General features: G+C 37.6%; 2 protein-coding genes across 11 annotated transcripts in view; one reads left to right on the top strand and one right to left on the bottom strand.

The window, feature by feature from the left end:
* Nucleotides 1-8,248, top strand: part of ZNF236 (zinc finger protein 236) — a 96,072-nt gene extending 87,824 nt beyond the window's left edge. For all 5 annotated transcript variants that reach the window (XM_068396284.1, XM_068396281.1, XM_068396283.1 and 2 more), the window contains 2 exons: nucleotides 5,922-6,098; nucleotides 6,522-8,248. In XM_068396284.1, the coding sequence (XP_068252385.1) occupies nucleotides 5,922-6,098; nucleotides 6,522-6,649 (305 nt within the window). In that variant the 3' untranslated portion in view covers nucleotides 6,650-8,248. The remainder of the gene's footprint in view (nucleotides 1-5,921; nucleotides 6,099-6,521) is intronic.
* Nucleotides 8,249-10,275: 2,027 nt separating this feature from the next.
* MBP (myelin basic protein) overlaps nucleotides 10,276-25,934 on the bottom strand; it is a 123,870-nt gene continuing 108,211 nt past the window's right edge. For 5 of the 6 annotated variants that reach the window (XM_068396321.1, XM_068396316.1, XM_068396320.1 and 2 more), the window contains exons 5-9: nucleotides 17,543-17,650; nucleotides 16,273-16,308; nucleotides 15,645-15,677; nucleotides 14,535-14,660; nucleotides 10,276-12,017 (exon numbers count right to left, since the gene is read on the bottom strand). In XM_068396321.1, the coding sequence (XP_068252422.1) occupies nucleotides 11,961-12,017; nucleotides 14,535-14,660; nucleotides 15,645-15,677; nucleotides 16,273-16,308; nucleotides 17,543-17,650 (360 nt within the window). In that variant the 3' untranslated portion in view covers nucleotides 10,276-11,960. The remainder of the gene's footprint in view (nucleotides 12,018-14,534; nucleotides 14,661-15,644; nucleotides 15,678-16,272; nucleotides 16,309-17,542; nucleotides 17,651-25,934) is intronic. The other variant, XM_068396323.1, reaches the window with a different exon arrangement.

Here is a 25,934-nt window from a genome sequence, read left to right as displayed (position 1 = left end):
TTCTGCTAGGGAGCACACTTTTTCTGTGATAAAAGTGCTTTTCAGGTTGCAGCTTCTGCCCTGCCACAGTTGAAAGCTGTACATAGGATAGCCCAACTGCCTTCCCCTTCACCTTTTGTATCTTAAGAACAGTGTTCTTAAGAACATGAGTTCTAAATATAGGAATCAGTTCTCTGAAACAACTTCTCTCTTTTCTATACTACTGCTACCAATAAAGAGCTGTCATGGCTGCTAGAGTTAAAAAGGACAGGAAAATTACCTGTGTTGCTACTAAGCTGGAGGGGACCAAGTGTCCTGGTTTTGCTGGGATAGAATCAATTTTCAGTTATGTTTTGTTTTAGTTCGTGGCCAGCTGTGGTATGCAGGTTTCCATGATCAAGGCTGTTAGCAGTTTTGAGTTAGCCAGGTACTAAAGCTATGAGGAAGGAAAGCCAGAGCAGCTGACCCAGGCTGGCCCACAGGTGTATTCTGTACCGTATATCGGAGAGTTTGCAGGGGAGGGCTCTTCTCAATGGTTGCCATCCCTGGAGGGTGTTGTCACCATTATATGGGCTGAGTATAACTTTGTGTATTTTGTATTAGCATTAGTATTGATACTGGTTTTCTTATTTTATTAAATCTGTTTCAGTTTCAACCCACGAGTCTCCCTCCTTTTCCTAATTCCCTTTTTCTGCTGGGGAGGGGTCACTGGGTGATAGAACAACTGGTTATTGTTTAGTCCTGGGTGTGGGCTAAACAGAGACACCAAGGAATTTGATTGGATGTGCTATAGCATAAGAAGACTCTCACAAAAGGATAACTCTCTTTCAGTGAGTCAACCAGAGTTTTCTTTCCCCAGTATCAACTTCTGGTAGTTACCTTTTGGCTGCTTTTTGTGCATTTAAGGCAGAGTTCCTAATCTCTTCCTTCAAATTATCTTGTTAACCCGGTCATTTTTCCTTGCTTAGTGTCACTTGCTGGTCTTCTGACATGTAATTTGAGTTTCATCTTTGAATGGACCTTCACTTTGCACCTTTAGATTCAGTCTTGCAGTTTTTAGTATTGCATCTCTGAAGTACAGACTTGCCTATATATCCAAGTGTGTTGTGCATGCTCTCATTTCATGTATCAAAACTTTCTTTTTTCTGGCTTTGACAAACGCAATCTTATATAAACACACACACACACTCTCTCATGCATTCTACCATGCTGTTCCAAATATTTGGCAGGGATGTAAATGTTTATTCAGTAGTATCTTTGAATTATTTTTTTTTTTGTGTTTGTATGACATCTAATAAGCTGTTGATACCTTGGGACCACTGCTAGTATTGATAATTTACATTGTCTTAATGTGTCCTTATATACTTGTCTATCTGTTAATTTCTTTCATCTTGCATTATGTTTATGGCAAGTTCTTAAAGGTAGGGTCTGTCTCTTTGCTCTTTTTTCATGAAGCAGTTAATATGGTGGAGTTTCAGCCTATGTCTAAGGCTGTGACTTTAGGGAAGTGATCGTCCCTCTGTACTCGGCACTGGTGAGGCCACACCTTGAATACTATGTCCAGTTCTGGGCCCCGCACTTCAAGAAAGATGTTGAGGTGTTGGAGCGAGTCCAGAGGAGGGCGACCAAGCTGGTGAAGGGTCTGGAGGGTCTGACCTACGAGGAACGGCTGAGGGAGCTGGGGTTGTTTAGCCTGGAGAAGAGGAGGCTCAGAGGTGACCTTATTGCAGTCTACAACTACCTGAAGGGAGGTTGTAGTGAAGTGGGAGTTGGCCTCTTCTCCCGGGCATCTAGCGATAGGACAAGAGGGCACAGCCTCAAGCTTCACCAGGGGAGGTTCAGGTTGGACATTAGGAAGAATTTCTTTTCAGAAAGGGTTATTAGACATTGGAATGGGCTGCCCAGGGAGGTGGTGGAGTCACCATCTCTGGATGTGTTTAAGAAAAGACTGGACATGGCACTTAGTGCCATGGTCTAGTTGACAGGGTGGTGTAAGGGCAACGGTTGGACTCGATGATCCCTGAGGTCTCTTCCAACCTGGTTGATTCTGTGATTCTGTGTATTGTGGTATTACAAATAATAAATGATAAAAGGGTTTGCAGAAAGGGCAAAGAAAAAAGAACTAGATGAAGCTGAAAACATGTTAAGATTGCCACAGACTAGGAAGCTGCTTTAACTTCCTTTATAGCAGTGACCATATAGAAAAGTCATTCTTAGGTGATGAATGACTGTCTTCCATTAGGGTTGAATTAGTTTGTACTTACCATTGCATATAAGCAGATACTGAGACATAACTAGTCAAGACAAGGTCATACTTTCTCTATCTGTGTTTTCTTGCTGGCTTTTGCAGTATATCTTGAGGTTTGCAAAGAAATCAGTGTAGTCTGATACTTGTTTTATCATGGAAAAAAGAAGAATTAAGGAATAATTATTCAGTGATTCCAAATGTTTGTGGATGAATTAGATCAGACCTATACAATGTGCAGCCTACTGTGGCATTTTTTTGTTTGTTCTGGTAAAATGAATTTGGCTCATTTCAGTTGCCTAATTCAGCACATGGTTCATCTGCTGTCAAAGATAAAGTAGGAACAATAATTGCAAGAGCTGTTGCACCTCATTTACACGTGAGTGTTTGAGCTTTGAGGAGTTAGGGTTCACTAGGCAGCTGAAAGCCAGAGGGGTCTTAGATCCCGGCCCTGATTTTTTTTTTCACATTTAATTCATTTGCTGGGAGCTCTGTAGCAGGAAAGGATGGGAGGCTGCGTAGAGAGGATTCATGAACTTGGTGACTTTATGGTTTGAATTCTTTTGCTAAGGAAATACTGAGATGTGGGAATCCTAAGAGCAGGTTTAGAGATGTTGCAATGGGAAGGCATGGATAGATAGGGGAGGTACCAGGCATAAAAAGCAGATGAAGAACATGGGTGACCATAGAGCTGGGAAGGGATGAGATCCTTATGTATCAAGTTGTGAAATACTGCAGTGTGGGTGATACTTCTCAGTTATGGCAGCTAGAGAGTGTTGTAACAGGAGGGAAATTTTCCAGTACAAGTGTGATAGGATAGACTTTAATATTAGTGGGCTGGGTCATCCACTTTCAGCAAAATGTAACGTCTAGTAGATAAGCAATAATTCTTGATAAGGGCAATGAGTATTTGCAGCCATTTGTCAGCTAGCAGCATTCATCGCTGATCAGTTGCTGCTAGTTGCAATTCTCTACTATGGGTGTGTATAAGCGTGTTTTATAAGGGGTGTTTGTATCAACTGGCTGAAGGTGGTTTCTCATCTGAGTATGGGAGGAAACTTTGATCTCATCTATTAGAGCTGTTTTTATGTGTTAGGGGTCTCTGCTGACCCTGTGTATTTTCATCTAATGGGTTGACTGTTTAGGCTTCTCTTCCCTCCACCCCCTGCCCCAAGAGAAATGGAGACTCCTCTTCCTGAGAGTAAAACTGAAGAAGGGGAACAGAGCTGCTTTGTGGTTACTGTGGTAGAAAGGAACATTCTGGTTATACTGGGGACATGAAAAGAGAGGCAGGAGTTACAACCCAAGGAGATTAAAAGTCTTTAGAATCCTGCAATAATTTGCTTTCTGCATAACTGACTTCAATAATACAGACTTTAAAAAAAGGCCATGTTCTAGTTAAGAGTTTGACAAAATAATCTGAAAGCAGGAAAGAAGGCCAGTTTCCCTTTTCCCCGCTTTGATTCATGCTGTCTATTGTAATAGACACAGAGTGCTTCAGGAAGGCTGGGAACAGAGCAGAGTCCCTTTATGCATCTGTTTCTCATAAATCTGCACCATCATAGGAAAAATGCTTTCTATCTTGGAATGATTTGTAATTTACTTAGTAAATCCTTGGATATTTTTGGGTTTCTTGTACTTGGGTGCTCATGTGCTAGGAATGCCCACAAGCTGTAACAATCCTTGCTAAATTAATTTTTATGTTGCGTTTGTCTGACATTGTTGAAACAGCAAGTCAATCCACGTGACAGTCATTCTTTCAGAAGAGAATGTTCTTTTAAAAATCCCTTAAGACCAAAAGAGTGAAAATGTGTTGCACGGACGTTTTTAGAAGGGTGCTCTTACATAAACTGTAATACATAAACACATAAACTGGAATATTGTGTCCAGTTCTGGGCCCCTCAGTTCAAGAAGGACAGGGAACTGCTAGAGAGAGTCCAGCGCAGAGCCACGAGGATGATTAAGGGAGTGGAACATCTCCCTTATGAGGAGAGGCTGAGGGAGCTGGGTCTCTTTAGCTTAGAGAAGAGGAGACTGAGGGGTGACCTCATTAATGTTTATAAATATGTAAAGGGCAAGTGTCATGAGGATGGAGCCAGGCTCTTCTCAGTGACATCCCTTGACAGGACAAGGGGCAATGGGTGCAAGCTGGAACACAGGAGGTTCCACATAAATATGAGGAAAAACTTCTTTACGGTGAGGGTGACCGAACACTGGAACAGGCTGCCCAGAGAGTTTGTCGAGTCTCCTTCTCTGGAGACATTCAAAACCCGCCTGGACGCGTTCCTGTGTGATATGGTCTAGGCAATCCTGCTCCGGCAGGGGGATTGGACTAGATGATCTTTCGAGGTCCCTTCCAATCCCTAACATTCTGTGATTCTGTGATTCTGTAAACTATGATAGGAAAGGCTAATGTACGTCTAAACTGATCTGCTTTCCTGAAGGTATGATGTTTGTCTGTGAGAAAGTGTGTGTGTTTTCAATTTTGATTAAACATTTTAAATGATTTCTAATCGGCAATACCTACTGAGTCAGTGGCCAGAAGGAAAACACATTATTTCTCTGAATAGCTCTAAATATCTCGAACATTCAGATTTATCAGTGAAGAGCAGTTTGGAGAAACGTTACTGAAATTAGAGGGCAGCAGATGCTTCCATTTGTACCAAAAAGCCGTGTGGCAATCCGTTACACAACACCAAAAAGGCTGTTCATCTTAACAGAATAGAAAACCTGGAGTCAAAAGTAGCAAAGGAAATCTAGATTTCACTTCAAACTACTGAAATCATTGTTAAGGAAAATAGGACACTTCTGTTCTTTAAAGGACTGATTGTCAGAAGTTGCATTTAGCGTGGAAGCTACAATGCATCTGGGGACACTAGTGTACAGGTAATGAAGGAAGAGAGAAATTGGTCCTTTAAGGAAAATTGTGGAAAAGTATTGATACTCCTGCTTGTGCTTGATTGTGCTAACTAGTAATAAAGTGTGTTTATAGGTTCAGAAAATGCTTTCAGAAGTCCTTAATGACTTACAGCAATGTGTCTTGTGTTGATGTCAGAGGTTGTGGTGTTGAGTGTTGAAGCAAAGGTCTGGTTTTGCAAAATAGGTATTTTAAAATTTTTAAGTATTTTTATAATGAATATGTTCTTGAGTTTATATTTAGAAATTAGTAGTATTCTGGCAAATTTGGAACAATATGCTTGCTTTGGTAAGATATATGGGAATCACTAGTAGCTGTTGGCATAGGAGGCCATAGATCCCATGTAGAATTACCAGAACTTTTTTTTTTTTAGCACATTCGACTTTCTAGTTTCTTACAGACATCAGGTTTGTTAATTCTAGAGTATTGCTTTATCTACATTATTCTAAATGATGTAAGAAGGTGATGGTTCCCTTGAGTACAGAAAAGTCAAACTGATAAACTGATTTTTTTGCACCTCTATTAAATAATTTACTTAGATGATAAATTGGATAGGAAAGATAACAATATCAGTGGTTTAGGACTCATGTAAATATTTTGATATTTAACTTGGGATGTTTTCCTGATGATATGGAGCCATAGTGCTGTTTTGAGAAAGTCTCAAGAAAAAAGATAATGTCTACTTAATTTCTAGGTCATCCTGATGATTTTTACTGAATCCTGAACTGTATTTTTGTATTGACATGAGAAATTTTTAAATATGTTTTTCTCTTTTATAAGGGGAACGGCCATTTCAATGTACACTATGTGAAAAGGCTTTTAACCAGAAGAGCGCTCTTCAAGTCCACATGAAAAAGCACACAGGAGAGAGGCCTTATAAATGTGATTACTGTGCGATGGGATTTACACAGAAAAGCAATATGAAACTGCATATGAAACGGGCTCATGGTTACACTGGTATGTAGCATAACGATAATAATGGTGAGTGCAGAAAGCCATATGCTTTACTAGGAAAGCACAAAACACTTCCCTTAAGTTAGGTGCTAACAGCCCAAGACCAGAGTTGATGAGCTAGTAGTTGCACAGGCAAACCAAAAAAGCAGGTTGAAACAGAGATTGGTTACTGCTTATGGTTCCTTGTTTCTTGTGTGAAGCTCTGTAGTACAGAAATATAAAGTTCAAAAACTATTACAGGAATACCGTCAATTATATTAGATGTTTTTTAAAATTTTTCAAAGAGCGTCTAATGAATTTACAGAATTGGAAGTAGTTGTGTAATACTTTTTCCAGCATGATTCCTTTATTCCCGGGTGCTATAGTTGCATTTTTCTTAGACTGTACATCAAATCATACTCGTCGTTTTCTCTTGTACTTTGGTAGGTCCTGTACAAGAGCCTGCTAGTCATCAAGAACAAGAAGGGGAAGATATTAGTCGTGCTCTGAATTTGGAAGAAGTGGTACAAGAATCTTCAAATGAATGGCAAAGTATAAGCAATGTTTTTCGATGACACCTTAAAATTTGAGAGCTAAAAATGCTTCTGGGACTCTAATTTCTCAAAACAAGTTTTCAGAAAAGTAGAAGATGGGATTTTACAGTTAAAGCTTCAAGCCTTGAAAATATTAACAATAGAATAATATATTGTAGTTTTTTTGATTATTTACAAAAATTACCTAAAAGAATCATTCTTTTTTAAACTTGTAGAAGAATATTGGGAAAATGTCATTTAATCTGTGCTAAGTTGTCTGTGAATCAATGAACTCAGGTAATACTGTATACAGTTTCATCTTCTAATTCACAGCCAGTTTATCTATTTGAAAAATAAACTGGAACTTTGTATCAGAATAGAATGATTCCCGTTTTTAAAGGAGGTGAAGAATAACTTCGTGGGAAAATGATGAAACTGTCAGTCAGCTTTCTTTTTCATGTGCTTAAAGAAATAATTGAGGTTGAAAACAAAATGTTACAGCGTAGATGCATGCAGTATAAAGTTGTTTTGTTTTGTTTTTACAAGGCACAGGAAACCACTGTATTTCTGTTTTAAGCTTTTTTTTTAGTACATTTTGAGAATTTGTTGAAAAAAATAAAAAGCCATGAACTTATGGCTTTTCTTGAGTTAAACTCTTGAGAGGGGGCATGTTCATTTCCATTCCAACCGGAGAGGCAGTTCTTGGTTTTTACATTAAAAGTCTGAGGTTTTAAACTCAACAATAATTATCTAAAGAGCAACCAAACTAGAAGAGGTTCCATTGAAAGCCTCTTCTGTGTTTGCTGTATTGGATCAGCAGGTACATATCTCAGTATCTGTGGAAAACACAGCCATATACTAAATCTGGGTAGTAAACATGCAATTTTATGTTAGCAGTGAGAAAGTTAGATGCACACTAGGTCACCTATATTACACAGTATTCCCCAGTGCTGTAAACAGTTATCATTTCAAATCTGTAAATTCCTCATTTTTTTCTTTGTGAATTTTGGAAATATGTTACTTTTATTTGTTGTTGTTTAAGTCATTGTTTCAGCAAAACTACCTAGTTGACTAAGTAATGCTTTGAAAGGTGCCACTTGTTAAGTATATTCATAACAAAGAAACACTGGAGTAAAAACATAGTCATCTTTTAGACATTCCAAAGACAGAAACTCTTTTCTTATTTTTACCCTGTTCTTTTGAATTTTATTTATATGTTACATATATATAGATACATATATATGTGTGCTTGTATGTGTATATATATATATATATATATTTAAAGTTATATGAGCCTCTGTGTGGCTGATCAGTATATTTTGTAAATACCAATCCCAGTTGCAGGAAGTTCATCTTTTTGGTTTGCCACAAGTACTTCTAGATCAGTGGTGGATTTGTTGTACTATAATACAGAGCTGGATTTTAATTTACCTTCTGAAAGATAATTGCTCTCAGATCCAAAAAGCCCTTTTCTGTAAATATTGTCTATATTTTGTCTATGATGCAAACTAGTTATTTTGGATTGCTGAAGCAAGAAGTCACTGTTGGTTTTGATAAGGCATCTCTTGAATTCTTTTGTTAACTCTTTGGCATATGTATATAAGTAATATAGTTGGTGACATGAAAATAAAATTTTTGTTATGTGGAATATTTAATTCAAAAACATGTTAAATAATATTACTTTTTTCCAAAATCTGTTTTGTGTATTTTTTTAAGCATTTGATTCTGGATTCTGGGAAATTCTAAGAACTCCATTTACCAGCAGTGTGTGTCTCAATATTATATGTAAAGAATGTATGCACAGTTCTTCCAGACAGCCTATTAGTGTTTCATCTGTTTAAGACAGACATTGTATTTTAGTTATCTGAAGGCATACTGGCCCCATGGCATAGCGCCCTGTTTATCTGTAATAGTACAGTAAAATGTGCTGTGTTGCATGAACCATGTATAAAACCTTTTCCCTGTTCTTTCAGAGAAAACTGTATAAATGCACAGCAAAGTTTGTTAGAGTTGATGTGCTATGTAGGGGATGACACTTTCCAGAGGTTGCCAAATCGAGTTTGACAGAAGATGATTTACAGCTGGTCACATCTAGGTGCAAATCCATCCTTCATAATGGAAACACAGTTCCTGAATGCTTCGAAAGCATTCAGTCTGCTCCAGCTGTGATTGCTTTGCCAGCAAGTGAAAACTGGTAGTCATTGATACTTGGTGAGCAGGTGCTTAAAGCAGATCTCGTGAGTAAAACGATGCCATTTTTAAATGGTCACTTCCCCAAAGTGTTATGTCTTGATTAGAGGCAATGAGTGTGTGTTTTAAGTCTTGGAAATGTTAAATAAGCAGCATGAGTTATGGAGGCAGCTGACAGTTTTTCTGAATTCAGTTTGCTACTCCTCCAGCATTTGGAGTGCTGTCAGTTATAGGAAACAGACTTTTAAAAAACTTTTTTGTAACATGGTATTTGATTTGCTTGCCTGCATCCTTCTCCCCACTGAACTTCAAGAATTCCTTCTTGAATATCCTGGCATAGAGGTTTTCATAGCCCCGGTCCCTTGGTAAGATTGAGTTGGAGGTTCTCAAAGCAGTGTATCTGTTGATGTTCAGTACAAATACAGACACTGCCATAATATGTTGATATTTTCAAAAGCAATGTTGAAGTAGATGCATTTTTAAGGACGCAGAAAGAACTCTTGTTCTAAGGCCTGTTTGAAGAAGAGTCCCATTGTGTAGTGGGTAAGTGAATAGTGCTTGGGAATGCCTCTGTTCTTTCTGGTTTGATGCAGTAGTAGGCTTACAGTAGCCTCAGGCTTTTTGGCTTGTGTGTGCTCAAGTATTTCTTTTGGTTTATGTCCCTTCCTTCAGTACAAGAAATGACACGCTCCTAGTACTGGTTGGGCATTCTTGTTTCAGGGAAAATCCTTCGCTTACAAATCAAATAGCCATTTTTAAACTGCTGTTTTTCAGTGAAACAATGAGTGAGTAATTAAAATAATAAATTTCAGTTTTAATCTCTTTCTCTTGACTTATGTTGGTAAAATAATGCTTTAAAGTACTGTACCTTTTCTTCTATAGGAGGTAAATCAAAAAAAAAGCTACTTTCAGCCTCTGGAAAAGATGACTGAGGGGAAAGCAGAGTGATGAAGGCAAGGAGGAAGCTTTGGATAAGTTCTGTAGTTCTACAGTGCAGTATTTTGAAAGATGTATTTCTCAATTTTCTTTTTACCTTAAATATTCTTTCCTATTTTTGAAGGCTGCTGTGAAAAACAAACTGATTTTCACATACCCTGTTCAAAGAAGATACTTTGTGCTATACTTATTTATGAGGGGCGGGATTTCATTGCTTATACATAGGCATTTTGTGCCTTGCAATATCCCCTGGCCTTTAGCTGCCACTCCACAAAGGCACTGGCCTCCCATAAATTCTGTGTCATATTGTCAGCCTTGTGGGCCATGCTAAGTCACCTCACCAGCAATGTCACAAGAAGCCTGTGTGCAGGCAACTGGGTCCTGGGTCCCAAAGTGTCATTTTCTAGTGTCTGAACATTATTCATAAATTGTGAAAAAAAATGCAGAACTTTATATAATCTTCTCTGTTGTAAAAGACAAAACTGGTCCAAGTTTCATTTCCAGTTGATTACTTTATTTCAATAATGAATACTTTTTAAAGCTGTGTTCCTATAAGAACAATACGTATTCAAATTAAATCAACTATTACGTTGCAGAGTATACATCTGAATGAAGCTACAATAGAAAAATACACATGGCAACCAAAGTAGGTAATAGACGATGTAATACGTGGGCTTATGCTTAATAATTTTGGTGGTTTGTTTTCTTTAGTCTCTATGTATTTTCTATCCTTTCATCTTTCATTGCTTCATATTAATGGACACTGATTTAAACCTACAATAGATTTAGATGTGAAATGCAATTAATGTATATATTTATAGGTAACTTTTACTGGGCATTTATTAAGAATGCGGTTTCAACCTGGGAAGCATTAACTGTAGTCTACAATGCATAGACTAAAACTAAAAAAATAAAATAATTAATCAGACACTTAGATGACAGCTTGAAGAAATTGTAAGTTTAAGTAATAAAACAGTGCAATTCAGAAGAGCCTTTTATTTCCGTAAGTGTGGTTGGAAATACCGTTGCCACACATTCATTTTAGTAATTTGTGAACAATTAATATCTAAATCTAACTCTGCTATAATTTATTTCTATAAGGCAACTACAGTACAACAGTTAAATGTTCACAGTAGTTTACTATGAGTTTGCTTTGGTGCACTGCCCTTAATAGGCATCCAGATGTTACTTAGGCAAAAGATGAGCTGATGAAATATAACACTGCTGCAATACCAAGAGAAAGATTTGAAATTCTAACATTAGATGTGCAGGACTACCTGAGATACCAGTACTGAAGGGCTCTCTTTCAGAAATTAGACTTATTTCTTTATCTGTTTATTTACTTATTTATTGTACTGCAAAGTTAATGCTGTTGCAGCAGAGTTTGTGTGAGGCACCAGTGACGTCCAGTGGTCACTTGTGCAACCTTAGATGTTTCTTCTCTGGGAATATCCCTTGTTTCTTAACATTAGTCTAACTCAAATTTGAAATCCTCTTTCTCTCCCTCATCTGCTCTTAATTCTAATGGTTTGGATGCAATGAGCAATTCATGGTATGGAAAGAATTTCCTTATTACTACTGCTCTGCATCGTATTGATTCTACAACATCTGCCCCCTCCCACACTTCACATACCTTGAACTCCCAGTGTTTGGTAAACCTTTCCATGACTGCCTAATCCTGTTATGAAAATAAATTATTCTGTGAGTGAGAGAAGGAAGATTAAAACAAAATGAAACCAAATCAAAAAAAGTATTTGGATAAACAGTCCTTACAACTTCTGCACATGGTGGATTTTTTTTTTAACAGCAGTGTCTCAGAAATTCATTAACAGCAGTGCTCAGTATCCAAGCCATTAACTCTTTATTTGTAATTCTGATATTCACTAAAACAAAACCAGAAGACTTGAGCTTAAATTAGGTGCTTGGGAGAAGTAATGAAGTCCAGCATACAGTTAGGCCATCCTGAAGAAGAATGAGTAAAGTCAGAGATCTTGTTACTTCACATAAAATAAGGAAAACATCTAGTAAAGCTACTTTTTGCATTCCTTTCATTCAACTGTTGGTCAGGGATTGCCAATAGAAGTTTGTATAATCTACTGCATGCAGAACCTACTTGGCATTAAGTAATGGATTGCATCTATCTAGGTAATTGTTGCAGCTGTTATTCATTTTAAGGCAGTTACAATATGAAGCAGAGTACATGATCCTTGGATGGCATCTTAGAGCTTCAGCGCCTAGCAACTGGTGAACCAGACCGCGATCCAGGTCGGGACCCAGAGCCTCCCTGTGGAGGGAAGAACAGAGTTAAGTTCATTAAAAGGTACTGTATATTTAGGACTATAAATTGAAAACCACCAATCTGTAGTACAACAAAATTTAAAATATTATCTAATGAAAATGGCTTGCAGTGGCCTCTAGTATATTGCTGAATATTATTGGAATTTTCACTTCAAAGAGATGATTGCTTTTCATATATTTTCACATGGGATTAATTTGCTCTCGTTAAATCTCATACAGTCTCTCATGAATTATCTGTAGGTGCATGTTCTTATTCAGGCCTTCCTAATAAAAGCAATTTATTTACTTGGATGTCTTGGAAATTTTCATTTTTATGGCTACCCCCGAATTGTTTGTGTACTTTAAAAACCCACCAAAAGCAAAAACTGCAAACCTTGCATACAAGTTTAATAGTCTCACATCTGAAAGAACTGAAATATAATAATTGTATTATGTATTATTAGGGTAAATTGTTAATGTGATTATATCAACATCAGTCTTGTATGGAAAGCTCAGATGCAAATACAGGAAAAAAACTAAGAAAAGATACAGGGCTGCAACCTGGCCTATTTTTACAAATAATAAGAAAACATCAAACTAGGAAAAAAAAACTTGCGACAACTCATAAATCTGCGATTGAGAGGAGCCCTACAGCAGTTTTATAGCAAAGATGATCCAAGCTGAAATTTCGGCATTTCATTTTTGGAACTTAAAATTAGGCCAGCTGGGTGTCTTTTCCAGAGGCTTTAGCAACTCTGTAGGCAAACCTTGAACTTACGACCACAAATGTGAGATAGTGTGGTAATTGTTACTGTAATCAGTTGATGACTGAACTGTTTACTTCAAAAAAACCAAGCACGTGTACTTTGGGATTTTGTTTTCTTTCTTTATATTCTTCTTCTCATCTTTCAGTGCTCCCTCCTTAGTTTTACTGAACTGTTTCAAGGAAAATTTAGTGTAATCCATTAGGTAATTGGCTTTTTTTCTTTCAAAGTTATCTTAAAGAATGGATAACTTCTTTATTGTAAAAGACTGCAAAATGATATAAAGAAATAGTTAGTAATGCTTCCTGCTATAAACAATGGGTCTAAATCAAATGGGCCTGAATAAAACTCTTGATATGAGTTCCACAAGTTATAATGGCTTGGAAAAGGCTGTCTAAAAAGTAGAATTGGTATAAATACATCATCAGATAGGTATAAATCCGAGCTAAAATAGTTGTGATGGTTATGTAAAAAAAGAGAGTGTTAAATTTTGGGAGAGATTATTATCTGATGTTTTCAGATGTTCAAAAGAAATTTTACAAATAATGTCAGTATATAGCCACGGTATTGTTGAAGTATCTGAACTACATTAAAAGGCTGCAAGTGCACAGCATGAAAATTAGGCTTAAAAGGTAAAGGTTTGCTTTTCACCTGGGCTTCTGAAGAGCTTGTTTCTTTTCTTAAATTGCAAAGTAAGAATGCTTACTGTCTCCTTGAAGTTTGCAAGCTGTCACTTGGTGCTGCGTATGTTTGAAAAACAGCTCTACAGTGAAAGATACGTACCCTAAACCATGTAAGAGATAAAAATGTATTTTTGCTACAGGTGATGGTGCTGTTACGTCTCCTGTTGGAGAGTAAGAGTAGTAAGAGTGTGAGATGATCAGCTCTGCTAATAAGATCTCAGACCTTCTGTCTGGAAGTTAAGATTACTGCTGATTGCATTCTTCATGTGCAAATAGTATACTAGGTGTTTTGTTACTTGTGAATGCTTCACTACCTTTGAGGAAAAATACAGTCTTAGTTAAGTAGCTGCCAGTGGATATGATGTGCTTTTCACTTGTCTTTTTCCTGACATAGAATGTGAAAAATCCTCACAACTGACGTTTTTCCCCTGTTGTGTTTTCATTTCTTAGCTGTGTTGGTGCGACTGTGCAGTGACTCGAAATGGTGAACTGAACCAGATTAAAGGTAATCTGACTAAATTTTGATTTTTCATGTGACACAGTTTTCTAATTTGCCTATGTGGTGTCGCAACTCACTGTACTGATATATTGTAGGAGGTCTCCCACCTGGAGTGGGGACAAGCAGGGACTGTTCACGTTGATACTGCATCTCAACCAAATATTTGTCCCACACTGTACTGCCATTCTGCAGCTTCTCAGTTTGTTTTCTCTTTCACTGTTCTGAATAATTTAGCAGCAGCAGCAGCAGCAAGCTGTGTCACCTCATTCATCTTCTGTGTTCCAAGTCATTTGTGAGTTCAGTAACAACACAGATACTTGTGCGGGTCTTTGCGGGACTTTGTGGACTTACCTTCTTTTCTGATGGTAACTGACTGTGTATTTTTACCTTTGTTTCCTACCCTGTAAGTAGTTACTAGACCATGAGATAACCTTCTGGTTTATCCATGCAAATCTAGTTCCTTCAGAAGCCTTAAGGAAATGTAGTTGTTTCGAACATGGCAGGTTCTGGAGAGGTTTGGCTTCTCTCTTTCCTGGTCTCAATTTTTTGTACTTACAGTAAGTTCAATTGTACTTTACCAGTTTAAAGATTTTGGAAAGAGTGCCCTGGCCCTCATGATAGGATCCCTTATGTCCCTTGTGAGCAGATTTATGCTCATAGAATTTTCCGCTTCCTCCATATCCTGGCTTGTGTCCTTCACCACCCTGCAAAGAAAGATTTTCATATGTATTGTAAATTATCGCACACAAATTATCATATGCATTGTAATCTTTGTTTGTGATCACTGAAATGTAATACTCAAATGAGAAATTTAGAGGTGTTGGAATAAAATAATCTTTTATGTAATAAACAAGGATGAAGGAAAATGTTAGGGAATTATCTGAATATACTCAAATCTGAGGGAAGCACCAATCTGTAAAAGAGGAATTAATAATCAAAAAATGGATACTCAGAAAGTTAACCTGCATGACAGAACTTAAAATATTTCAATTTCAGGAGTTCTAAGATGTAAAACACGTCAATTAATTTGTGTTCTTCTGGTAGTGAAAGAAATGCTTAATGGCTTGAAGGCTTTAATATTTTGTCTTAAAATGCAAGTAATTTACATGTCCATCTCATATAAAATCAAACCTGTGGTAGAGAAGTAGAATTTAATTAGTTGTGAGATAACTGTGGGAAGAACTTGTCTAATAACTGTTTAGGCAGATCACTTCTTACTGACAGGGCTTGCAAGGAGAGGTGGGACAAAATACTTCATTATAGTGTTAGTTTTGCAGACTTTACTGTGCAGTAAGAGCAATGGAGACTGTGGAATAAGCACCCGTCTCATCCCAGCCCTCCCTCCCATGTTTGTCCTTCCCAGGAAAAGAAAAATGCAACAGGTGAGTCTTCCAGAAGTCTTTAAGGGAAGAGATCTCCACCATGCAGTGGATTTTGCTCCTTTCACACTAAAGCAAAAGAAATTATCACTGCAAGGCTGCCAAGTTGCTACATAAGAGCAAGCAACAAAATTACCATCTTAAAGTGCTGTGGGAGGAGGGAGGAAAGTGCAACAGGAAAAGCAAAATAGCAAAATTGGGACAAAACAAAATTATCACATTGCTGCAGCAGCTTGAGGCAATGGAGCAAGATATGCTTTGGCCTGGTAAATAAAATGGCTGTTGCTTGAAAGCACATTCATCACCTACCCAGCTAAATCTGGTGAGGGATAATCCTCTTCCCTGTACATGCAAGAAATAGAAACAATGACATGATGATCACTATGGAACATAGCATCTGGGTGTACGGTACACAGAAGATGATGAAAAATGCAGTAAAAATAATGAAATACTGGCCAGATAATGAGGCAGGAGTTGAAAGCAACAATCTCTGTACAGTCATTCCATGAAACAAAAAAGGCAAAATTCTTTATTATAATTACACGAACTGACTTTACTAGCCATGGTTTGTCTGTATTACATACTTTAGGAGCCAGCTGAGCTTAGTAAATGTAAGGGCGGTTCCTGGTGGGTGAAGCTTGTTTGAAAACATTACCTATTACTAGTTTATAACATAAAGCAATCACAACATAAATTGAATATAAAAATTCCTGCGAGTGGCTTTAATTTGTTACATGTCATGCAGCAAGCCAGGAAGTGCATGAGGAAGAGAACCATGGCTTTTCTGCCTTAGTCCCTTGCTTTAAATATTCCCAATGATAACTCCATATTTTTTACTTTATGCCATTAAAGAAAATGGATCAGGCTAGCAATTGAATTGGTATAAATGAGCCCACGAAAAATCTTGGATGTTGCAGGAGCCCCTGAAAACACTTACCTTTGCTTGCATTGGGGGAGGCGTACGGGGTGAGACCTAAAACCAACACAAAAAAGTTGTAAAAACAATAATAAATATAGGGAGTCATCAAGCCTTTTGCATATTATCTATGAGTTAGCAGGCCTTATGCATCAGTTATTGCTTAATTTCATCCTTCTCTTTATTGCCACGTGAATATTTCAGAATGCCCATTGTTAAAAGGTAGTTCAAAGATGAATCATAGTATGGGTAATTTTCCCATCATAAAAATGTTCTCGTTATTGATGGACTTTTTTTTATTTTTAAAACCTACTGTAGGTCTTACACTTCAGATCCAATGATGGCCATGTTCTACTCCAAGCAGATAGCATGTTACTTTCACTTTTTTGGATATCAACATTGGGAAAATTGGTTTGTGAAGGTGCTTATTAAGAGAGACTGTGATACTTCAAATAATTCTGTCCTGGTTAAGGCTACTGTTGTGTTTTGGAAGTTCTTTATTCAGCATTTGGGCATCAAAAAACTGAGACTTCTGTTTCAGGAAAAAAAAAAACCTGAAAAATAGAATTGGTAGGAGTACCTGTACAGATCAAATCATAAGTACGGCAAATGCAATATGTAGAGTCTCTCTTTCTGGATAGTCACTGTACAGTGTTTTAAATAAAGTACTGCATTTCATTATGTACGTACACAGTGCTCAAGAATTTAATATCTGAGGAAATTCCATCTTTCCTGAATATTTTCTGTGAAAACTCCTTATTGGTATAATACCAACCAATTTCAGAGCTTGAACAAAATTGCTGTTATCTTAAATGAAATCATCAGGAAAAAACGTTGGGCTGTTTTGCTTATGGTTTCAAATGATATCCAAAATTATAAGCTGTTTCATATTTGGGACTTAACTTAGCATGTCCGTTCAGTGCTATCTAAGGAATTGCTCTGAGAAGCTCCTCTGCTGTCCTAGGCTTTGCCTAGAACACACCGGATTTTTTTGTCTATTTTTAAACAGAAGATATGCCTAAATACGGCCAATGCTGATGACACAAGGACAAAACCTGCAAATGGTGAAGCTGTATAATTGTAATGGTGGTTGAAATTTAACTGTGCTAATGAAGGGTTCACCCACTACTTTGTAGCATTATGTTTTTATGGAATGGCATGATGAGCTCAAAGGCACAGTACAATTCACGAGGCTCAACATAATGGCTAATGATTGGGGAGTATTTGGTTACTGACGGATCCTAAAGAAAATATTTCGTTCTAGTACGTAACAAGAAGAGATGAGACTTACAATGTTCTTGAAGAAGTGGACTACGGGGTTGTCATCACCAGGCCGGCCATGCTGAGATCTCTGGGGGATGGACCCTACGTGGTGGCTAGCCCTGGCTGCATGTACATCCTGAAAAGCAGAATAGGCATATCGCCAAGTCAGCTGGGAAGGAAAGGTAATCAGCGACTGTGTGAAGGGAAGAGTCATTTTCACCAGGAATGAAAAGAAGAGAAAAATGCCTCAGGAATCTACAGAGATTGCAATTTAAAGTTGTCAGTGCTGTGAAGGAACAATTTTTTAATACAATGGCGAACACTCACAGCATGTTCGTGGACATTTGTCCGTATACATATACGGGTGTATGGGGTTTTAACATTACAGCCCAGTGTGGAATTAAACCTGTTACTGGAAAGTTCTGATAACAGAAACCTTATAATTTTCCTTCTTTCATAAGTAGGATCGTAGAATGTAATTTTAGAAATGAAACCTGAAATGGAGAAGAACTTTAAATGATGTTGGGTCATTCTCTGTGTGAGAGCAGGAATGGATCATATATAATTTTCTCAGTCCTCAAAGACTGCGTAGCATTGATGAACTGCAAGAGCAACTTTTTTTTAGAATGAGGAAATCAAATGAGACTGACAATACTTTCTATTTTCAGTGGTGCTTCCTGAGCAATACAGAAGGAAGTCCAGTAAGCGAAAGTAAAATAAATAACAAAAGTAACACATTGTGAAGGGTGAATACTTTGACTGAAAATAGTATCAAAAATTCTGTGTAGTTACTGCTATCTGGATGCAATATGGCAAAGTTTAAAAAAGAGCTGCCAGACATGACTGACCCAAATTACAGACATCTGCCCATCATTGCACATGTAGAGGCACAAAGCTTCATGTTCAATGCAACAGATCCTGAGTATGTTCAATGGGGAACGGAGAAGGTAGGAGAGAGTTAAAAGAACAAGAGTGCCGCAGTGGGTCTCATAGTGTAATGAATTCCCTGAGAACACAGTGATGATATAAGCATCGTGCGGATACTAAAAATTTTCATTGGCCTGTGAAGATGAAATAGAAATCCATAGTGAGACAGTAGCTCACATAAGCACTTCCCTGGTAGTACAAACTGAATGAACACTTGACTGTAGAACAGTATGAATGGTTATTTAAAATATACTTTGGTTTCATCAGATACAGAAAAACATCGATCAACTTTCCAGGGAAAAAGTTTAGTATTGTTGGAGCGGGACTCCTGACTCATGGGCGGCTTGGTGATTTTTGACAAGTAAGTTAGTATCTATAGCACAGACTTTCAAAGGTTTGAAGAGTCTTTTTGCGCTTCAAGTGAAATCTCATGACATCAGTAGCTTTCAGACTGACCCCAACTGCCGCAAGGTATTACCACTGAAATGGCTGCACAGAGATTTACATGTTCTAAGACTCTTGAATGAAAGGTCCCATGAAACCATGCAGTGTTACTGCTCAAAGCTGCTACATGGATGTTTTATTTTTAAGTAACTGGAGTCAGATCTTGTGATCTTATGTGAATGAAATGAATTTATATTATGTTAGATCATCCAAAATGAGACTCTCAAGTCTCCATCAGTGGCCTTTTAAGTTACATAATTCTGAGGAGAAATGAAATTCAGATTTATTGTTTATGAGATTAATTTCCTTAGGAAAAAAAATGAGCGAATACAGAGAAGTTCAGCGGGTATTTATCAGTGTCATTTTTTTGTATGCTGATGATATGTAGATTTACTGTTTAAAAGCAGGAATTTCTGGATTTTATTGGGTCTGTGAAATTTTCATAGTGTCAGGCTGTCAGTCCTCCTTATACTTACGCAGCAGCTTCTACTTTGTCCCTGGTTCCAGTGTTGCCAAAATGTCCTCTGCTGCCGTGATTAGGAAGAGGGAGCCAGTAAGGTGTCAACACGTGTTCAGAACAAGCTACTTCATCCATGTGTTTGTCTTTTTAACTCTAGGGTCAAATGAAGCATTGATTCACCTCTGGAACCAGCTGACTGCCTTGTCTTTAGGATAAACAACATGATAAATACCGTGGTGTTGCAGATCTGAACGTCTGTGATTAGCAGCAGAAACTGGTCACCATCTAACTGCAAAACTATTGTAGTATGTGAAGCAGAAAACTTCAACATCAGATTTGATTGCAGGTAGCCTGCAGCTCTGCAGTGGGTTACGGACTGCCACCGGGCACAGGGAAAAGCCAGGATAATAGGGTTTTGCAATTTAGATGAGGTTGAGTTTCCTGAATTTAGCATTATGATCAATTTCTAGGCGCTAATAATTTGGTTTATTGAGAAGGTTATCGTGCAGTAAATACAAAGTTTCTTCTGTCTGCAGTGCCGAATGTCAGCATAGTCTTTGATTGGGTCCCCTTTTAAAGTGCACAAGGTAGTAGCAAGTCTGAAGCCATTTTAAATGACAGTTCTGTGTGGGTTTAATACAGTGTGTTTCCTGGTGTTACAAATAAAGTGCTTTCCTTTCATACTGTCATCAGCAAACTTCATCTGTGGTCAGAATCTTTGATATTATTCTCAATTTGTGGCAGGTAATTACATGCTTCTCTTCAATCTATTTTTGGAATTACTCTTTCACCTGTAGTTTGTTCTTTCAATTATTGGACTCCTAGGGGCAGGGAGTAAAATCCACTGTTGCTTTTTTCTGAGATTGCTCACATTCATGATTTCTGAAAATAATTTCTCTCAGAAGAGTAATAACTGTTATCTATAGGTGTGAAGTTAAATTTGAATGGATTCGGGCAATTCTTTTCTGAATGAAAGAGAAAACAAATTGGCTTATCCTGTTAGGATGGGCTACTGAGGTGGCGGTTTATAATTGGACTTTTTTGAATGAGCTCACCTAGCAGTTACTGCATGTTTCACCAATACATTCAGAAGACCACCATTTATCTTTAAATATGCTTTAAGCACTTGTCCTTAAATAACATAGTTACTAAAACCTAATAGGAGAACAGCAGAGCAACCGTGTTTTAAGAAGGGGTGACATTTACTTGTTGTTTCTTTGCATTACGGGTCTCTATTGCCTGGCAGCTGCAGCGAGCTCTCCCCACACCTCTTGCAACATTGTCATGAATTTCAGTCTTAAGAGCATTGCCGATAAAAAGCAACCTTGGCTTCTGTATCTATATATTATGAAATGTACTTGCAAAGTATAATTCTGAATTCAGAGCCCTTGGGTACTCTTTGTGAAGCTTGAAAGAGAGGTGCTTCTGTTTGTGCCCTTAAGAAAAAATTTAAAAAAATAATTCTAAAGTAACTGAATAGTTTGTAGTCATGAGCAGTTTTCTTTAAAAAAAAAACAAAAACAAAAACAAACAGGACAGAGGAGAACACTCAGCTTTTTCTGTTCCCAGCTATGTTTGACATTAATAAAGGATCCTTACTAAGTCAGCACCGCTGTACATTCAAAAAAGCCTAAAAGGAAAGATCCCTTAAGCTGAATAATCTTAATTATTATAAAATGTTTGCCAATGCTAGAAATTTAAGCAGTATCTGAGAGATCTGATGACACAGACGCAGTTTGCAACTTCACTGTGAAATTAGTAGTTCTGAGGTGTAATAATGTAATTAAGAACACTCTGAAAAATGTATGTAAAATACCCACAGTTGTCCTGTAATGGGGAGGGATTCAGTATTGGAATGCTTTGGAGCTCTTTCTGGTGATGCACAGGAAAGTGGCATTATGTTACTGTGCCACCTACCTTATATATGTTGACCACTAAGACAAAGAAAAAAAAAAAAAGAGATTGACTTTCCATGTAGTGCAAGGAAAACGTACAGGTATTTTAACAGTAGCTGTACATTGGCATTGCTTTCCCTGTGTTAGCTGTGTACTTTCACATCAAACTAATTAAATTTACTGGCACAACCTGTATTAGTGTTTTGAAAGAGCTGTTTGATAAAAAAATTGCCACTTCTCTAACGCAATATCAGGAATCCATATGTAATTCTGTACGTGCTCCATCTTGGGTTTGGTGCAAGATTATGACATTTCCAGTTGAGGTGAAGATACCCGAGTATGTGCTCTTCAGTGTTGCGAGACAGCAGGCCTCACCAAGTCTCTTGGTATTTTCCCTGGCGCTTAAGGGTTACGAGGTGTCACAGTCCGTACTGTAACTCTACAGGAGACCAGAGAAGAGGGGTCTTGTGGCTTTTGCTGGATGGAGCAAGCCCTTCTGGTTTGTACACTGGGCACCAGCTTTGATAATCTAGGTTTGGGATCATCCGTGCATCTGACTTGAGATGTGGTAGGATTGGGGGGGATTAAATTCATTTTCATATAAGCACACTTGCAGTTATGTATTCTACATGTCCTACTTGGATTTGTTTTCAGATTTGATGCATAAGTATAAAAAATATGGTTATATTTTTTTAGGGGTATTATGAGCAGACATTTTTTAGGGGTATTATGAGATCCCATGAAATACCTACCTGACTTTGCTTGGTATAAACATGGTATGTCAGGCCTTGCAACTCATACTCATTAAGGGGGACTTTTAAATGCATCTTACAAGCTCTCACTGAGAGCTCTCATCCTCCACAAGAGGATTGCTTGTAACTGATCTCATATATAGGTAAATATAAACTTAAAGCTCTAATTCCCAATCAGTAGGTGATACACATTAGTGACAATAATAGTATTAAGATTTTTTGGGTTGGAGTACTGAATTTATAGCGTTTTCCTGTTCCTTTCAGAATATTATTATGTAGTTTTGTTGCCTGCTTTAGGATGTGAAATGAAAATCTGAAGAACGTCATGTCGATTCTGTAATGGCAAAATCCAAATACACATGAAATATGGAAAGAGGTGATTTAAAATTCAATCAAACTGAGTATTTTTGACATTAGAAAGAATGCAAAACAATGGACATTTTCATGGATTCAGTGGGTTTCGTGGTTTCCGATGGGTTGTCTTCACAAGATAACTAATGAGTCGCTGTGTATGGATTTAAAGAAATCATACAAAATCTACAAATTTAAAATTCATACAGATATGAAAAGTACATTTAGCTTGCCTTAGAAAACCAAACTGTTCCATAACCTGCAGGATGTAATGCTTAACCTCTACTAAGAAATTCGCAACCGTACTGGTAGACTAAAATCAGCCTTTAAGCATTCAGTGATGAATATTGTTCGTGATGGTTTGTGGGAAGAGCAAGATGAAAGAGCAACAGGGAATTTGTAAGCTACTCAACTATTTTGTGTTAGTCCTTGAAAAGGATTCTGAACCCAAACTCTTAAGTGTAAGGAAATTCCTACCCCGGTTTGAATTTCTGTCGTTAGTACCATTTCAAAACCGTATTCCAAACAGGAATTGAGACGCATACTTTCAGTGAATATTTACACTATTTTTTTTTTTTAACAAGAAGAAATTTATTATATACAGTTTGACTAGAGCAATCATGGGAAATCTGACAGGCACTTGTGTACAGAAATTGTTTCATCTCATGGTTCAGGGGTGCTTTGTGGGGGGGGGCTTTTTGTGTAGCTGACACTGTGTCGGAGCCTTCCAGTGCTGTTACCCAGCGTTTCATCAGGCAGCGATAGAATATGTAGCACGTGTAATGTGAGGATCTATTTCTCCATGCTTATTCTAGTAGTAACATACCTACTGTAAACACGCATTGCTAAACCAGAGCTGTGTGACACTGGTGTCATTGCTTCCATTGTCATTCACGTACAACTTGAGTACCAATTTGCTCTTCGTGATGGGGTTTGTTCCAGGCTGTTCACAACTTACTGGTGTGTTACAAAAAGCGATGGGAATGCTGACATCTTCCCCACATGCTGGTCTGATGGTGACATTGTAATTAATTAGCTAATTCAGCAGGCTTTTCTAAGCACTTTAGAAAGGATGAATCCACACATCCTTGTAATGGTACTGTTAATTTTTATTGATGTGGAAATTAAGGCAGAAATGAAATTACTTGCTCAATATTATGGAGGAGAATTGATAGGAAAAGAGATATAGAGTCCAGGAGATTCTGCAGGAGATTCAGCCTTGCAGTGTTGTGCTGAGATCATTAATACAATCTCTGTCTAGATAGGTGACGAACAGAAAAAGGAAGAATTCTTAGTAGAAAGATGGGAGTAAAAAACACAGGAGGAAAGACTAGAGATGACTGAAAAGTAAGAAACCCAAGGAAGACAAGAAGAAAGCAAGCATGAAGAAGGAAATTGTTGGAGAACACTGAGCATCAAGACAGGTAAGTGCTAATCGATAATCCAGAACCCCATTTCTTCATAACCTTCTTAGCCCTTAGTGCCTTGATGATGATGGTTCACAAATTAGAAGGTGAGAGGAAAGAATTACTGCCAAAAAAAGAAGAATCAGGACAGTTGTTCAGGAAAGTAGTTCTGTTCTACGATGGGTCCCAAGTGAGAGACTGGTGCCATCATACCTTCTGGGGTTTTCTACATGTACAATTTATTCTGTTGTGACACTTGATAAATGGTTTCAGGGGCAAAACCCGATGCTTTCATTTACCTTTGCTTTTCTATTCTGCCTAGCATTAATAATTTTATTCAAATATTCTTAATGATAGAGGGTTTTTTTTATCTGCTTGGATACAGTCTCTGATGCACATTCAATATTGTCCTCTGTGCCATTTTATCAAGTTGGTATCAATAACAACCTTGTTGAAATGATCCACCATAGAAACCCAAGGCAAGGTGCTGGGTTTTTTGGGTTTTTTTTTTTTTGAGAATGATCACTCCAGCAAAAGAGAGATTTGGGCTAGTGGGTATTCTCGGGGTAGTTTCTGATACCAACAAACTTCACAGCTGTAAGGACTTAACTGTACATGGAAGGCACCATAGATGAATATTCACACTGATAAAGTTCTACTTACAGCCTACATGTTTGGTGGAGATGCATCTGTTGGTGCTGCTATAGCAAAAGAACATTGTGGGTATGGCTATTAGTAAGAAAGCAGAAATTTGTAACAATTTTAAGAAGGCCTGTTGCCTAGTAGTTTCATACAGTCAAGAAGCTCATACAATAAACAAGATAATTATTTGGAAAACAAAACTATAAATACCAGGTGTACTCTATTGCTTTACAGCTGCTGACCAGAAATAAAGAGGAGAAAAGTGTTACTACAACCTTAATTTCTTGAAGCACACACTTCATCTCTCACGTTGCACACACCGACCCACCCACAATTTGATCAGTTCTCATGTTTGAAGGGACTGGCGCAATTTTATTTTGTTTCTGCCTTTAATAGGTAAGAAAACGACAAGCTAAACTCTCATACAGGTTGTTAAAAGTACTATTGCCTACATCAGCATAACTTACAGGCAGAGTGTAATAGTAAGGAGAGTTTACTATTATGAAATAATTAGACATGCCATGGTTAATAGCTTATTTCTTTGAAACAAATACTATCAATCACTCAGAGGTAAAATTTCCAATAATGTAGTCAGTCTAAAATGGGGGGGAGGGGGGGGGGTAGATGGACCACCCAAAACCTGAGGCTTGTACAGTTTCCAAGGCACGTTAATTATATGATATATCAGAAATGAAAAAGTAGACGCATCGTAAGCAAAAGGTGAAGTGAAGCGAAGACTCATCTTGGGTCTGCTGCAGTAATTCAGTATGTTTTACAAATATTTTTTTTACATTGCTTTGTAAGAAATTCAGTAAAAGCACCTGAAAATGGCAGTGGAGGATTTTTTTGTGTGTGTGTAGTTCAGAAATGAAACTAAGTAACTTCAGAGTGAAATGAGTAACTGAACATGTCTAACTAACTGGAGACCATTTCAGGAACAAGGTGAGGTATTTTGCATCAGGACACAAAATGAAAGGAGGCAACTGTCACTAATGGTGTGCGATGATGGAGTTACAAAACAAGGTCAGGAAAAACCTATTAACTTTTGCTTCAGTTTTCTGTTGGGCAGTGTTTACCACTGTGCCACCTCAAAACAGCTGAAGAACAAAGTAATTAATTTTGGCATTCTAGGATGGGAAGTGCTAAGGATAATGCCATTCTTCATTTGCAAGGAATTAATATATGCGATAGAAAAAAAAACCCCAATAAATAGATTTTAATATAAAGCAATTTCTTATTTATAAATTTGGTTCATGTGTAGAGAGGTAAACGCAATCAGAAAAAATTAATGTTAGGTAAAGAAAATTCTCATGCTAAATTTTGAATACACCCATTTGACCTTCTGTACGTGAGTTTTGGGGTTCCTGCCCGCCCCTCCAACTTGTTTAAACAAACACCGCCTCAGGTATATCATATTAACATTAAATCCAGACCTTATTCTCAACTGCACTGCGGTACCAGGCAGTTGAAAACCAGAGGAATTGCTGCAGAACAGCCAAGGCCCGTTCCTACCAAAAGACCTCAAAGCTGCCACCGCCACCTC

This window comes from Nyctibius grandis, chromosome 3 (assembly GCF_013368605.1).
Source record: "Nyctibius grandis isolate bNycGra1 chromosome 3, bNycGra1.pri, whole genome shotgun sequence".
Lineage (NCBI taxonomy): Eukaryota > Metazoa > Chordata > Aves > Nyctibiiformes > Nyctibiidae > Nyctibius > Nyctibius grandis.
Note: the sequence above shows the minus strand (reverse complement) of the source record. Positions and strands in the feature narration are given on the sequence as shown.